The 14,948-nt window shown below is 40.2% G+C and overlaps 1 protein-coding gene across 1 annotated transcript; it reads right to left on the bottom strand.

The window, feature by feature from the left end:
• Positions 1–871: 871 nt before the first annotated feature.
• On the bottom strand, positions 872–2,743 carry Tceal9 (transcription elongation factor A like 9). The gene is made up of 3 exons (XM_036174890.1): positions 2,595–2,743; positions 2,066–2,131; positions 872–1,486 (listed from the first exon to the last, which is right to left on the bottom strand). Exon 3 carries the CDS (start codon positions 1,424–1,426, stop codon positions 1,112–1,114), a length of 315 nt encoding a protein of 104 aa, XP_036030783.1. The 5' UTR covers positions 1,427–1,486; positions 2,066–2,131; positions 2,595–2,743; the 3' UTR covers positions 872–1,111.
• Positions 2,744–14,948: the final 12,205 nt, after the last annotated feature.

Genomic DNA, 14,948 nt, shown 5'->3' with positions numbered 1-14,948 from the left:
ACTTAGCTGTTCTGGTCAAACTCTCAGATGAGCCCATTCTATCTGAGCCTTATAAAAGGAATTAGGATCCCAAAGCTGTCATGGTATAACCATAAGACACTGTGACCCAAGTACCACTGCCTAAGTGTGTAACAAAATGGAAGAGAAGGACAAAATTTCCACCACTTTTGATGTGTGCAGGTCTGGCCCACTAGGAAGTACCAAATAAGTGTTCTGGGCTTGGTACTTGAGAATTTTATACAGTACCAGGGAACTGAATTTTTCAGAATGGGGAAGAGGGGCTGGAGTACCATGTTAGTATTATAAAGCAGCTAGATGGGAGTCTAGACAGGTATAAAGGAGTATGTAGCACTTGCTTAACAATTGCTTGAGTGAGTTTGTTCTCAAGCAGTTTGAATATTACTTTCTCTATGCATCCAAATAGCAGGAACAAATCTCTAGTGTTTGGAGCCTGTGTGAGCAAATGGTGCTAAAACCCTGTTAAACAGCTCTCAGTACCTTATTTGGCAACCACCAAATTCCTATAAGATGATTATGCTTATTATCGCAGATAAGAATAGATGTCAATGTTAGTCTTTTAACACAAAGGTTATAATATTTTGTCAGTGAATAACAAGTGCCCCACTATTTTAGAAATAAATTGATAATTGCTGTTAGATGCTTATTTTTAGTTATAAAACCTTTATTATTTTTAGCAAGAATAATGCATGTTCATTTTAGGAATATGGCAAATACAAATAAGCAGAAGAAAAATCATTCATCTTTCACAAGTTTATATGTGCATATATGTAACATACAAAGGTACTCTTGTCTTTCAAAATACGATATTCTCATATTATTTTGTATCCTTTTCTCATTTTGTATCTCATCAGAAGCTCATTTTTTTTTTTTTTTTTACAAATCAGTAAAGCTCTCTTATTAAAAGCCAGAGACTTGTAGATTGGTTCAAATATAATCAACAATAAGATGCAGACAAGAAGAGATACATCTAAAAACCACTAACAGCAACAGATTCAAAGCAGGGAGATGGGCAAAGGTATATCAGGAAAATGCTAATAAAAAGAAAGTTATATTGCAATGGTGATAGCAGAGAAACAGAAAGCAAGGCAAACTACATTAAATATGGGTAAGGATGGCTTCGATTAGCCTTCCAACGCATCACTATAAGTTTGTTTCTCACTCTCCTTATCTCATCTATTTCATCCACATCTCTAAACATATCCTCACTGCTTAAATGCCTGTTGTGTATATCCTCCTTAAAATCCTGAAGAGACTGAATCAGCATCTCCCGAAAAGTTTCCTCTGATTTTTCCTCCTCTTCTGGTCCTTCCCCCTCCTCTGGCTTTTCCTCGGGCTTTGGCTCTTCCTCGGGCTTTGGCTCATCCCCATTTTCTGGGTTTCCTTCCATTTTTTGGCAGGGTTTCATCTTGTGTATGCTTCTCTTCCTTCTTTGCTTCTTCCTGCCTATTCGCGACTGCGGTTATTTCTAGGAAGCAAGCAGGAGACAGTAAATGGAAGACTTGGTAAGTGTTCAGGTGCTGTGCACAAAAGGTCTCCTCACCGTTCTCGTTCTCTCTCTCTCTCTCTCTCTCTCTCTCTCTCTCTCTCTCTCTCTCCCCCTCTTCCTCCCTCCCTCCCTCCCTCCCTTCCTTGCCTTCCCTCTTTTCCCTCCTCTCCCCCCTCCCCCTCCCTCGCCTTCCCTCTTTCCCTCCTCTCTCTCCCTCCCCACCCCATTTTGGTCCAACAGACCTCAGCAAATACCTTCCACCTGAAAAGCCCAGTCCCTAATCAAGGTTTCCCTGGCCCCGCCCCTCTTACCTCCATTTTTCCACCCCCTCCCCTCTCTAGTCCCTCCCTCAAGCATTTTCCAAGGCCTTCCTTCCCGCCTCCCGCCCCAGCCCTCCACAAATCTTTCTCCCTTTACAGGCCTAACGCGGGGCCCTCCAAAAGGGGGGGGGGGGGTAGGTTGCTCAAGGGGGAAGGGAGAGGGGAGTGTGGCCTTCAGCCTCTGCCAGCCTTCACCAACCCACACCCTGCGAGTCTTTATAAAGTTACCTTCACTTACCAGGTAGGGATCTGGTCAGTTTCTTTCACCTACTTATTTCAGCCGGGAGCGGTACAAAGAACAAACCTGCAGGCAAAGGGAGAAGGGAGGGGATGTTGGGGGTGGGGCGGGCGAGCGAGCCCCGGGTGCTCAGCAGAGCGAGCTCCCCGAGCTTTCCTTATTTCAGGTCTTGCTTACGGAAGTTCCCCACCCTTTGTTTCCCACCGGACTCCCCCTTCCCACCCCTCAAGTTAGCTTGTCTTTCTAATTAGACAGGGGGTAAGAAAGAGATATTTATTCCCCAACTATCTGTAGATCCAAGACGAGGTTTGGGAAGCCGAGCGGCTGTAGAGGTCCCAAATCTCCGAGTATGATTATTTTTGAGCCATCATAGGTCTCCTAGCCTTTCAGACTCCCTAGTTCCTTTCACAACTGCCCTTTCCTGCAGAAAAGGTAAAGGGTAGAGGGACGGACTTAACTGGAACTGTAGTCGCTACCCTAGACCACCTGGCACTAGAAAAGCCCAGGCAATACCCCTTCTGACACCAACCTGGAGAATTCAAGCCAGCCGTCTCCTCCTTCCGCGGCCCTCTCACACCGCCGCCTGCAAGGCTGAAGGAAGCTGGTACCCAGATGGAAACAAGGACCAGACTAACAGGATTTCTGCACACGTCGACTCCTGGTCACATGAGAGCTACGTCACCAGTGAGCTCCATCCCCAATCTCCACTCCCACAAAAAGCGCGGCAGATGTGGGCCCGCCCTCTGTTCCCTCACCTACCCCCTTCTCAAACACACACTTGGCCTTGTCAGTCTTTTCTGGAGGAAAAAAAAATGTGCGGGTTGTTTTACTGTTGTTTTTGCAGTTCTCTGATTCTAAAGAGGGGCATCTTATTTTCTGGAGCTACGAACTTTTCTGCTTCGTTTAATAATTGGCCCTTCCTCTCTCCCACCCCCAACTGCCAGTATCACTAGCTCCCCAATTTATCTTTCTGTAGCCCCTCCCCGCTTCATCTGAAACATACTCCTTTGTTGTGTGGAACCAGGTAGGTAGGGCAGGAATAGGGACAAAAAAAAAAAAAAAAAAAAAAAGACCTTGGAATAGGAGTGGGATTTCTTGAAGGCAATTTAAACTTTATTCTTAATACTGCTGTAGTTTTTTCAAAAGTAATGTTGTTTTACAGTCAGAAGTAAGAGCCAAATTATTTCAGATACATGCATGGATTCATACATGTACGTTATTTAGGGCCTGGTATATAGTAAAGGCTTTAAAAGTATATGCTTTTAAAATGATTATTATCTTGTGATGTTGTTAGGGAGAACGATTTAAAGTGAATAAAAATAATGTTTGACTTTAGAGCCCTGATGGTAGTACTGTCGAGAAGTTGTGCTGCCTGAAGAATCACTACTTGATCAGTTGTCAGGTCCATATTGTTAGCACACAGTAGGTCTCCTCATCTTAAAGAAAGTGATGCCATTTATATCATGAATTGTTGGGATGTCTTAACACTGTGTGTCTTTACTGCTCCAAACCACTTAGCTAATATAGACAACCGTCAACATTCACTCATTCCCATTTTATTTCACTTCTCAGGGGTGCATTTGAGACCTAAATAACCCAGGGTTAGCTTGAGTCTCAATCACTTGAGGCTATTGGAAAGAACACTGCCCTGAGAATGGAGCTGTGGTTTGCATATGGTTTGTGTTCCCCTTTAATGGGGGTGGGGGGAGCTCTAGCTTCTTTATCTTTTAAATGACTTTAAAGTCAACTCACTGATTTTGTGATGATAATGGCTGCTTGGTTAGGGACTTGTAAGCCTCTTTAGGTGAAAGTCCTGGCTTTTTGCTTGCTCATACATGCCCAGTAGGTGTCTACAATGTCTGGAAAACAATGTGGCATTGCTGCCTTCCTGGTGTAGCTTCTCTTTGCTTACCTTAACCTTTGAATCAGATTGCTGCTCAATTTTACATGTAGCCATAGCAGTAATTTAAGAAATGGTTTGTTCACAACAATAATACAAGGCTGATTTGACCTAGATTTGCACAATCTTGCTCCTCTTCAAAGCTACAGACACCAAGATAAGAGTAACTAAGACAATGGCCCATTCCTGGCATGGTGGTATCTAGAAGTCTCCAGTCAACAGTCCTTTGCTGCCCGTTGCCTTTTCTTCTCTAAAAAGCCACTTCGCATTCCTGAGTCCACTGAAGTAGTCTTTGTTGGCAAGAGCATCTCACTTTCTTTGCTTTGTTAGCATTCCAAGTGAAAGCTTTTCCTTGCCTCAAAAACTTATCCTTGCCTCATTGTCCTTTTCCAGCTACTTTCAGCTATAGGAGGCTGTTAGGTCATTGAAGGGTATTGCCTTGGATAGGAACTCATGCAATTCTCAAGGAACCCTGCTTATTTCTCACAAGAGGGTGGTTATGAAAGGGGGAAGATGACCCCACCAACACTTAGGATCGTTCTCCAGCGTCCTCTTGTCCTTCCCACCAACAGCTACCATGTTGTCATCCATCATGCTATGATATAGTCAGTAACCCTTCACCATAGAAGTCAAAGCCAAGTATTATGCCTTTGAATCTCAGAAACTAAATGCCAAATAAACAGCCTTTCTCAGTTAAGTGTTAAACCTCATGTATTTCGTTATAGTAACAGAAAATGAACTGATACAGTCTCTGTGCCAAACTTAGAGCTGGTTGAAAGATCCCCAATAAGGTACACTCCTTGTGTTGATCTGTTTGTTTGTTTGTTTGTTTGTTTGTTTTTCAAGACAGGGTTTCTCTGTGTAGCTCTGACTGTCCTGGATCTCATTCTGCAAACCAGGCTGGCCTTGAACTCACAGAGATCCACTTGCCTCTGCCTCCCAAGTGCTGGGATTAAAGGCGTGCACCATCACTGTCCCACTAAGACTGAACTTCTGAAGTTTTTGAATTTTTAGAGACTGTGGGACTTTTAAAAGTTGAAATGTGTTTTAGATTGTGATATCAATTTTAACATGGGACCTTGGAGATAAACAAGAAAGGAAAGGTTATGGTTTAATAACTCCAATAGAGTTCTTACACTCCTCTGAAAGCTCATGAACACTGGCCTTCCTATTGACCTTCCTATTAGCATTCCCAGCTTCTAAACTTACAGAAGAGCTAGTACCCATTAAATTCTTCTTATGCCATGCTAGGGCTTTTCTAGGTCATGACATCAAACTTTTACAGATTCTTTCCAAAAGCCTACAAAGTATGGACAAGTAGTCATAGCAACAACCCTACTTCTCAGTATCGTGTGTGTGTGTGTGTGTGTGTGTGTGTGTGTGTGTGTGTGTGTGTTACTTTTCTTGGTGCTGGGACCAACTATTTCGTAATAACCAACTTAATGGAGGAAGGGGTTTTTTTGGCCAGTCCATTAGGTTGGGTAGTATGAATGGCTTGTCTTTAGCATCCAACAAGAAGCACAGAGAGGGAAATGGCAGCAGTCAGCTAACTTTCTCCTTTGTCTTTTTCTGTCTGGGATTCTAGTCTATGCAGTGGTGCTGCCTACATTCAGGCCAGGTAATCTTCTCTGGAAACACATCCAAAGATGAGCTTAACTCGTGACCCAGGTGTCTATTAATCTAACCAAGTTCTCACAATCAACAGTCACACAGGTAATCGACACTCAGAACTGGAAGACAAAAACAAAAGCATCATTCCTGATGCTGAGGACTGTTGAGGTCATCAAAGTAAGTCCAATTTATGAAAAAAAAAAATGAATGGAAGAGCTAATAGAAAAACGAAAAAGCAGAAGTCAGAGCACAGAGCAAAAAGCTACCCAGTAGAAAATTAGCATGCCTTCTAGCAATAAAAATGGAAGATAGATATTTATTGTGTGGATTCAAGAAGGAAAAGGAAATGTTCAGGTGGAATCCTTCCTTTGGTTGTTTGATGCATATACCTCTTCAAGAATTAATATGGACTGTTTAGTAAATAATATTCTCTAACTTGTAAGAATGGATTTTTTTTTTCCTGAACATAATTTGGTTGTCCAGTGTAGAAACTTAAAGTGTAGAGTAAAGGGACACCTTGTGACCGGATCCAGTACTGCAATTTGAATTTACCTGAGCAAGATGTCTGGTTCAGAGAAGCAGGCTACTTCCTCTTGGTCACTGCTTTTCCGTGTGATAAGGCTGAGGAGCCCTTGAAATATCTTGGCAGACAGTTACACTAGACGACTCTGTAGAAATTCATAGGGTTTTAGGATCTAGGTTATAGATGTGGACAATGTGAAGACTGAAAACAGAGGCCTCACCAAAGTTATGTAAGTGATTCTTGACAGTGAAAACACAGTCATACTTTCTTTTCTGGCTCTGCGATGAATTGCCTTTTTTAAAAAAGAATTATGGGTTGGGGATTTAGCTCAGCATTAGAGCACTTGCCTAGCAAGCGCAAGGCCCTAGGGTCAATCCTTAGCTCAAAAAAAAAAAAAAAAAATTATAAGTCCCCTATAGAAACTAAGACTTTCACCAGGTGTGGTGGCACGCACCTTTAATCCCAGCACTCACTTGGAAGACAGAGGTAGGCAGATTTCTGTGAGTTTGAGGCCAGTCTCGTCTACAAAGCAAGTTCCAGGACAACTAGGGCTACACAGAGAAACCCTGTCTCGAAAAGAAAGAAAGAGAGAAAGAGGGAGGGAGGGAGGGGAGGGGAGGGGAGGGGAGGGAAGGAGGAAGGAAGGAAGGAAGAAAGGAAGAAAGAAAGAAAGAAAGAAAGAAAGAAAGAAAGAAAGAAAGAAAGAAAGAAAGAAAGAAGAGGAAGAAAAGAAATGAACATTTTCAATAGACTTTCTCTCCGAGAGAATCCATGTATTTTAAGTCAATGGCTATACACACAGACATACACGTTTGAACATTCGATTTGGAGATCCAAAACTAAGCACTTGTAGTTTTATTTAATCAGAAAGAAAACAGAACATGGGAGTCAACTGAGAGGCATAGCACAAATATTATCAATAGAGTGAATTTAAGTTGGCTGAATATTCTAAATATGAGTAGATAAAACAATAAATCACATGTTGCTGACAAAGATTGATATCAGATATTAGGAAAAAAACTTGCCTGTGCAGTATCCAAAGTAAAACTGGCATCATATCACTACAAAAAATTGATAAAGTAAATGTTAAGACAAAAAACAAATATTAGAGTTTAAGGTATATATGTCACAATGTTAAGATGGCCAACATAACAGCAGAGGCTATATCTCAGTCAGCAAAGCACCCAAGGCTCTGTATTTAATCCCTACTTAGTACTGAAAAAATCAATCTAAGAAGAAAATATTAAAGTCCTTTGTGCTTTTATTAACATTGTGTATTAGCCCAATTTCCACTGCTATAATAAAATTCTTGATCCTGAGTTCTCTATAACAAAATGAGGTTTATTTAGTACCATTTTAGAAAAGTCCAAGATTAGCAATTTTACCTCTGAGAATGGACTCATGACAGATGGAATGATAGCATCACATGTGCAAGACATACATAGGTAAGAGAATAGCCATATGTGAAAAGCAGGAAACAAGATAATGTGGGTGAGCTATTTTTCACTTTAGCAACAACCCACTCTTTAGTGAACTAATTGGATTCCCATAAGAAGTATGAGAATTGCCAAATAAGATGCCAGACACATGTGCCTTTAATCTCAGCACTTGGGAGGCAAAGGCTGGCAAATTTCTAGGAGTTCAAGGCCAGACTCGCCTACACCGAGAGTTACAGGCCTGCCAAGGCTGCATAGTGAGACTTTGTCTCCAAAAAACAAAAATAAAAGAAGTATGAGAAACACATTAAACCCTTTGAGGGCCAGGGCACTCAATGAACTAGTATATTTCCCTGAGGTTTCACTTCTGTCTGTATATTCATATTTATCACATGTGACACACACACACAGCCATACAATTACATGCCATAGCATGTATGCAGAGGTCAGAAGATGCCACGCAAAGCAGAATTATTTTGTTCTTTAGTTCCACCATGTGGGTTACTGAGATGGACCTCAGTTCCTGGGGTTATCAGGGTATCAGGCTTGACAGCCAGCACTTTTATGGGCTGAGCTATCTTACTGACCATAAAAGGCTTGTTTACTAGGTTGGTTTACACAGTACAGTGGACAAGAGGTTGAGAACTGAGCAGCTGTTCAGCCCTCAAGGCTGTGCTACGTGCCTCAGCAGCCTCAATCTGCACCAAGGGCCTGAAGGATGCCTGGGAGATACAGGTCTTCAGTTCATGTTGTAAGCAGGAAGACGCCAGGTTCTATTATATCGCTGGTGGAATCAGCAGCTGCAGCAACAGGGTAGATGAAATCACCATTGAGAGTAAAGGCCAAGCCAACGAAGAAGGGAACATTTTCTTCTTCCACTTCCTTTTATCTGAGCCACTAGCAGAAGATGCTGCCCACATCTAGGATGGCTCTCCTTACTTCAACTAACTAGTAATACAGTCCCCCATAAGATACCCACAGGCTGACCTGATTTAGATAATTCCTCACTAAGACTCTCTTTCCAAGTGATTCTAGGTTGTGTGAAGCTGACAATTCAAACTAACCATCTGAATTGGAAGCAAATCCCAAAGTGTTTTCAAATTAAATAGACTTCTTTCTGAGTATGGTCAGACACATTTGTAATCTATTCACTTTAGAAGCAGATTCAGAATTGCTGCAAATTCAAGGTCAGCCTGATCTACATAGTGAGTTTCAGGCCAGTCAGATGACACTGTATCTCAAAAAGTATACGCTCAAATACATAAAAAGAAATTTTGGCAATACCTAAGTTATTTTTTAAATACTGAGAGAAGTGTTTTGCTTTTAGCTTTCTGTTTGAATTTTACATTTTCTAGCATTAGGATTAGTATGTATGTTAGAACACTAGCTAAAAGCATACTAAGAAAAAGAGATGCTTTACTCATGTCCAACAGTAAGAAATACAATGTTTACAGAAATAATTTGTAAAATTCATTAAACAAATAGACAACTGTATTAATCAGCAATCCTCCCCCCCTTTCTCTCTCACACACACATCTATACATCTTGGAGATGATGGAGAATCTGACTGCTAAAGTTGCCACATCATGTTACTCAAATGTTCAGTTTTCACCAAAATGTATACAACAAAACAGGAAAGTGTATCTCACTAGAGGGAAGAAAATAAAGCTAGAACCCTGGTGAGAGCACTTACCGGGTAAGGCTTTCTATTTGTTTACATTACAAATTTTATTTCAGACAGAGGCAGGTGGATCTCAGTGCGTTTGAGACCAGCAGGGTCCACCAAGCAAGTACCAAGACAACCAGGACTGTCACACAGAGAAACCCTGTCTCAAAAAAAATACATATTTATTTGTTCAGGTATGTACAAGAGTGCATGTCACTGAGCAAATACAGAGGTCAGAAAGGAACTTGTGGTAGTCAGTTCTGGCCTTCCACCATGTTTGTCCCAGAGGTTGAATGTGGGCTTGTCATGCTTGGCAGCAGACAAATGTATCCACCAAGTGAGCCATCTCTCTGGCCCAATAAATGCTTTGAAATAACTATTTTAAATGTCTTCAAAATGCTAAGTATGATTATTGAACAAAAGAAAAATGGAAAGAACATAAGAACAAGATAAGAAGAAGAAATTAGAAAAGAAACCAAGCAAAAGTTATATAGCTGCAAAGTGAAATGAATAATACACTGGAGTAGAATTCCATTTAGGTACACACCCAAGAGGCTTCCAAACTCCAAGTGATATAAACTGAAAGAAAGCTGTACTAAAATGTATTATGCTCACACTGCTTAGAGCCTTAGAGACAAAGACAAAGACGGAATCTTGAAGGAAAGAAGAAAAGTGTCTTGTTAAGTACAATGGAAGTATGATAAGATTATCAGCCACATAATTTTTAAAAATCTTACAGACTGGAGAGCAGCATAACAGCACATTTAAAGTTGTGAAGGAAACAGATAATATCCTGCCGTATTTTGTCATTGTCTTCAAAAATGGGGGATAAAGTAAGACATTCCTAGACAAACAAAAGCTGAAGGAGATTTTTCTTCCAGAAAAAAGCTGTCCTACCAGAAATGTTAAAGGGTATTCATCAAATTGAAATGAAGATGTCAGATGAAATTAACTGGACAGACATAAAAGTCAATATTTATATTGGGTTTGTAACTCTGCTTTTGTTTGCTTTCTTGATTTAGAAAACAAAAATGTGTTCACATTTGTGTATTAGAAAAATGTGGCACATCCATAAAATGGAATTTTATTCAGCCATAAAGAAGAAATGAAATTAAGAACTTTTCAAGAAAATGGATAGAATTGGAGCATATTGTATGAAGAAACGCTGCAGGCTTAGCTTCTAATTTTCATAACTATATTAATGTGAGAATGGGTGTATTTAGAGGCCAGGAAACTAAAAAACGACACTTGAGAGGAGAAAAGGGGAAGGGAGAGGTAATAAGGCAAATTTCGCCACCCCCTAGATTTTTAGATTTTTTTAAAAATAATACAGGAGACAAAGAAGGCCACTATACTTTGATTAAAATATTCATTTTATCAATAAGATATGATAATATAACCAAACAACAGAGCGAACATGATAGTCTTTAAGAGAACAATAGTGTAAATTTTGACACTGTACTTCAGTAATAAATATGTGATCAAAGCTGAAGGTCAACATGAAAAAGAGACTTGAATAACAGGTTGAATAACACTGTTGAATAAAAACACTTTTTATGTAACTGTCACAAAACAACAAATCTTAAGTGCTCATAGAAAGTCCCCTAAAAGTATAATTTTATAATTATGTGTCAATAAATTTAAAAAAGATTAATGCTACACAAAGTATTTTCCTTAACCACAATCTAATGATTAATACCAACAATATATAAACAACTTATGCAATTCAGAAAAAGGGCAAAAAACTTCTCACATTTGAAATGATAGGACTTGAGCCTACAAAAAAGATATAAGCAGGGGTCATAATCACACGGATGATGGTTCAGTATCATTTGTTGCTAACAAAAGGACAATAAGATATGTCATAGCCACTAAGATATTTATGCTTCAAAATGGAAAATAAGGATTGATAAGGATATGGAGACCTGGAAATCTTTCTACATTAAAATAGGAAGGTAAAATGGTGAAGCTGGTGTAAAAAACATCCCTGTGCAGTGATTCTCAACCTTTCTAATGCTGTGACCCTTTAATACAGTTACTCATATTGTAGTGACCCCCAACCATACAATTATTTTCATTGCCATTTCATAACTGTAATTTTGCTAGTGTTATGGATTGTAATGTAACTATCTGATATGCAGGATATCTGATATGCAACCTCAAAGGGGTTGCAACCCATAGTTGAGAATAAGAACTGACCTTGCAGTTATTAAAAAATAAAAGCAGGATTATCATATGTATCAGTTATGTCTCTGTTGTGATAAAATAGCCTGACGAAATCAACTTAAGAAAGGAGGGAGAGAGGGAGGGAGGGAGGGAGGGAGGGAGAGAGGGATGGGGGAGGGAGGGAAAGAGGGAGAATGGAGGTGGGAGTAAAAGGAGGTTCATTTTGGCTAACAGTCCCAGGGTATAGTTCTTCATGGTGGCAGGAGCTTGAGGAGGCTCATCACATTATATCCACAATCAGGAAGTAGAGAGTGCTGTGCTCAGGTAGCTTCCTTGTTTATACAGTTCAGGATCTAAGGCCAGGAAATGGTACCGCCTTCTTCAGAGTGGGTCTTCTCACTGCAGTTAACCCAATTAAGACACTTCCTCATAGTCATGCCCAGTGGCTAACATAATTTAAATCATCTTTGTAGGCATGCCTGCCTGGAGGTCTGTCTCCCTCGTGGTTCTAGATTGTGCCTAGTTGACAATTCTAAAGATCACAACTCAACCCCATGTCAACATGACACCCAAGTCCATCACTTATAAGCTGTAACCTTCTACCTCTTAGTCCCATAATCTTATCTTACACTGCAAAAATATATCCCATCCAACTTCAGAAGTTTCCATAATCCTAAACAATTTCAACACTTTTAAAAGTCTGAATTCTCTTCTGAGACTCAAGGAAGTCTCTTAACAGTGATCTCCTATAACATCAAGAAAGAAAGAAAGAAAGAAAGAAAGAAAGAAAGAAAGAAAGAAAGAAAGAAAGAGAAAAAAGAAAAGAAGAAAGAAAGAGAAAAAGAAAGAGAGAGAAAAAAGAAAGGAAGAAAGAAAGAGAGAAAGAAAGAGAGAGAAAGAAAGAAAGAAAGAAAGAAAGAAAGAAAGAAAGAAAGAAAAAGAAAAAACATCAAATTGCTCAGTTCTAACTCACAATGGAACCAAGGCAAGCATCAAATCTTGTAACTCTACGGCCAACATGTAGGACTCAGGATGGATCTCCAGAGGGCTTGGGTAGTCCCACCTGTCCACTTCTGCTGCTTGCAGTAATTATCCTCTTTCTTGGGCAAGCTCTACACTATTTCTGCAGCTTTCCTCAATGAATGTCTCACAGTCTTAACATCCGTAGCATTCTGGGATCTCTCCATTGATTCACCTTCAGATATTCATGCAGTAATGCTTCAGGGCCACCATACTGGTACTTCAACACTGCTACATATTTCTTGGTGTCAGTGGCTGAAAGGATGAAGGACGCTGGTGGGTTGGCAGAAGAGTCACAGCCACGGCAGAACCCAGTATTAGTTTTAGAGCTTTAATGGAGGGAAAGGGGGGTGGGATGGGGAAGAGCCAGGCCTGGTGGAGGGAACAGAGCAGGGACAGAGAGAGGAAATACAGGAAGAGAAGGAGAGAGAGGGGGAGGGGGGTCCGTGTCTGTCTTTTTAAGGCGGGACACAGTCGCCCGCTGATGACATAAGGCGCCAGACAAGACCCCGAGCTGCGCATATACAGTGGCTCTCTGAAACTGTGGTGAAAGGTTCTGATAATTCTACCACAGTGCATCTTCTATGCCTGCAGAGTTAGTACCACAATTTTCTAGATTTTTAGTAGCAGCTAATTAATTCTTTTGCATTTGTTAATTTATCTCTCAAATTTGGTGTCACTACTCCTGAGTGGTTCTTTGTGCCCTGGGTGTTAAACAAAGCATGGTGGCTTCTTATGATTTTTGTTTGTTTGTTTTTTTGAGATAGGGTTCTCTGTGTAGCCTTGGGTGTCCTGGGACTTGCTTTGTAGACCAGGCTGGCTTTGAACTCATAGAGATACACCTGCCTCTGCCTCCCAAGCTCTGGGATAAGGGGTGTGCATCTAAAGTACTAAACAATGCAGACACTGCACAAATCATTTTGTTTTAAATCTAATAATGAAAACATTTCAAACAACAAGCCAGCCGCTTGGCTTGGAAGTTCGAAAATGTTTTTTTCTGTATGGCAAAGCTCTCTAATGGGTTTCTCAAGTTCCTCCTCTTCCTGTGGTTGGAAGAAAATAAAATCCTTATGAGGAAGTAACTACTGTTTCCTAAGGCATGGCTTGTCATTCAGAGGTTTGGCCCTGAAGCCTGAATCATTGTCTGAGGAAGATGCTTTATTTTTTTAACCTTTGGGTAAAAAATTAATTAATGAATTAATTAATTAATTAAAAATCCCACAGCACGATGAAGAGGCAAGAGTTCCTTGAAAATGGCTTCCTAGCATCCATTCAGAGAGAAGTGTAAAACCAAACAAACACAAGCAAGCACAAATGAGTTTTCATGCCCTTTGTAAATTTCTTTGCAAAAGGTGATGCCAAGTACAAATGTCAGCAGACCCAAGCATGACATTAGAAAAAAAAATTTCTTTTAGGAGAGATGGAAACAACAGGTAATTCTAGAGCTGGGAGAAGACTGATGTGCGAATATATTTCAGATATCTTTTTACAAGGGAGATACTTGCAAGATAATGCTTGCAAAGCATAATTGTACCCCAGGGGAACTTGTATTGTCTCTTTAATATGGCTGCACTAAATCTTTCAGCGTATTTCAAAAGATGACAATGGAGTGTGAGCTTTTGTTGTCCCGCACAAGGTCGTCATGCTTGTGGAGTGCAGGACCATGTGGCTAAGTATCAGGCAAAACTTTCTGAGTGTTTATAGACACCATAGAAATAAGTGTTTTATCTAAAATACACACAAAAATCCACTACAAATTGTGACATACATGGGTGCCATAAACCATGATGCCCACTATAGTTTTCAGATTCTCTGTGACTCAACTGTGGTGGCAAGCTACATTTCATGAATGAAGAGCTCTGTTACCAGGCCTGGGCAAAGTATTCTTTGACTAGGAAGATAATAAGAACCAGAGTATCAGATTAAGGGCCAAGACCTTACCTGGGGCATTCAGCACTTCCTTGCTGTTTGGGAAGATATATTATTGTTACTGTGTTCTAAAAGTGAAAGTGACACTGAATTTGAGAGCTACATTAACAAAATCAGGAGGATTAATTTGTGGCTACTAACAATCCAAGAAAGAGAAAAGCCTAGATTTAAAAAGCTAGAAGTCATTTCATGAAATACCAGCCATGCTTCCTTTGCCTATTAATTTTCTAAAAAGAGAGCAAGGAGAGTTGGTGGTCACGTGGATGACTCTTAGGTTCCCTTACATACTTTTTTTATGTTCCTGGCAGGATGCCCAGTCTTTGAATTTTGATCCAAATGTAGTGAGGCATTTTTTGCCAAGCATTTCTCTAGTGTTCACAGAGCGGGAAGGAGCCACATATTCCTAGGATACATGTGTGTAGAGAGAACACGTCAGTCACCACTGCTAATACAGTTTCTTAAAAATTTGTTTTGTATATTGAGGTTCTGTATTATTTCATCTGGGTGGGGCTGTGTTTAACGTTAAATATAAGTAATGATTTACCACAAAGTAAAAGTTGTTCATTATTAGCAGTATCCCCTTGCATTCCAGATAACTCTCAAAATAGCCAGGCTCCAGTGTGGAAGTCATC

Source organism: Onychomys torridus, chromosome X (assembly GCF_903995425.1).
Source record: "Onychomys torridus chromosome X, mOncTor1.1, whole genome shotgun sequence".
Classification (NCBI taxonomy): Eukaryota; Metazoa; Chordata; class Mammalia; order Rodentia; family Cricetidae; genus Onychomys; species Onychomys torridus.
The sequence above is the reverse complement of the archived record's forward strand: the minus strand, read 5'-3'. Positions and strand labels throughout refer to the sequence as shown.

What these genes read in the sequence shown, in the direction of transcription:
- Tceal9 (XM_036174890.1), bottom strand. Translation starts at nt 1,426, where the DNA reads ATGAAACCCTGCCAAAAAATGGAAGGAAACCCAGAAAATGGGGATGAG.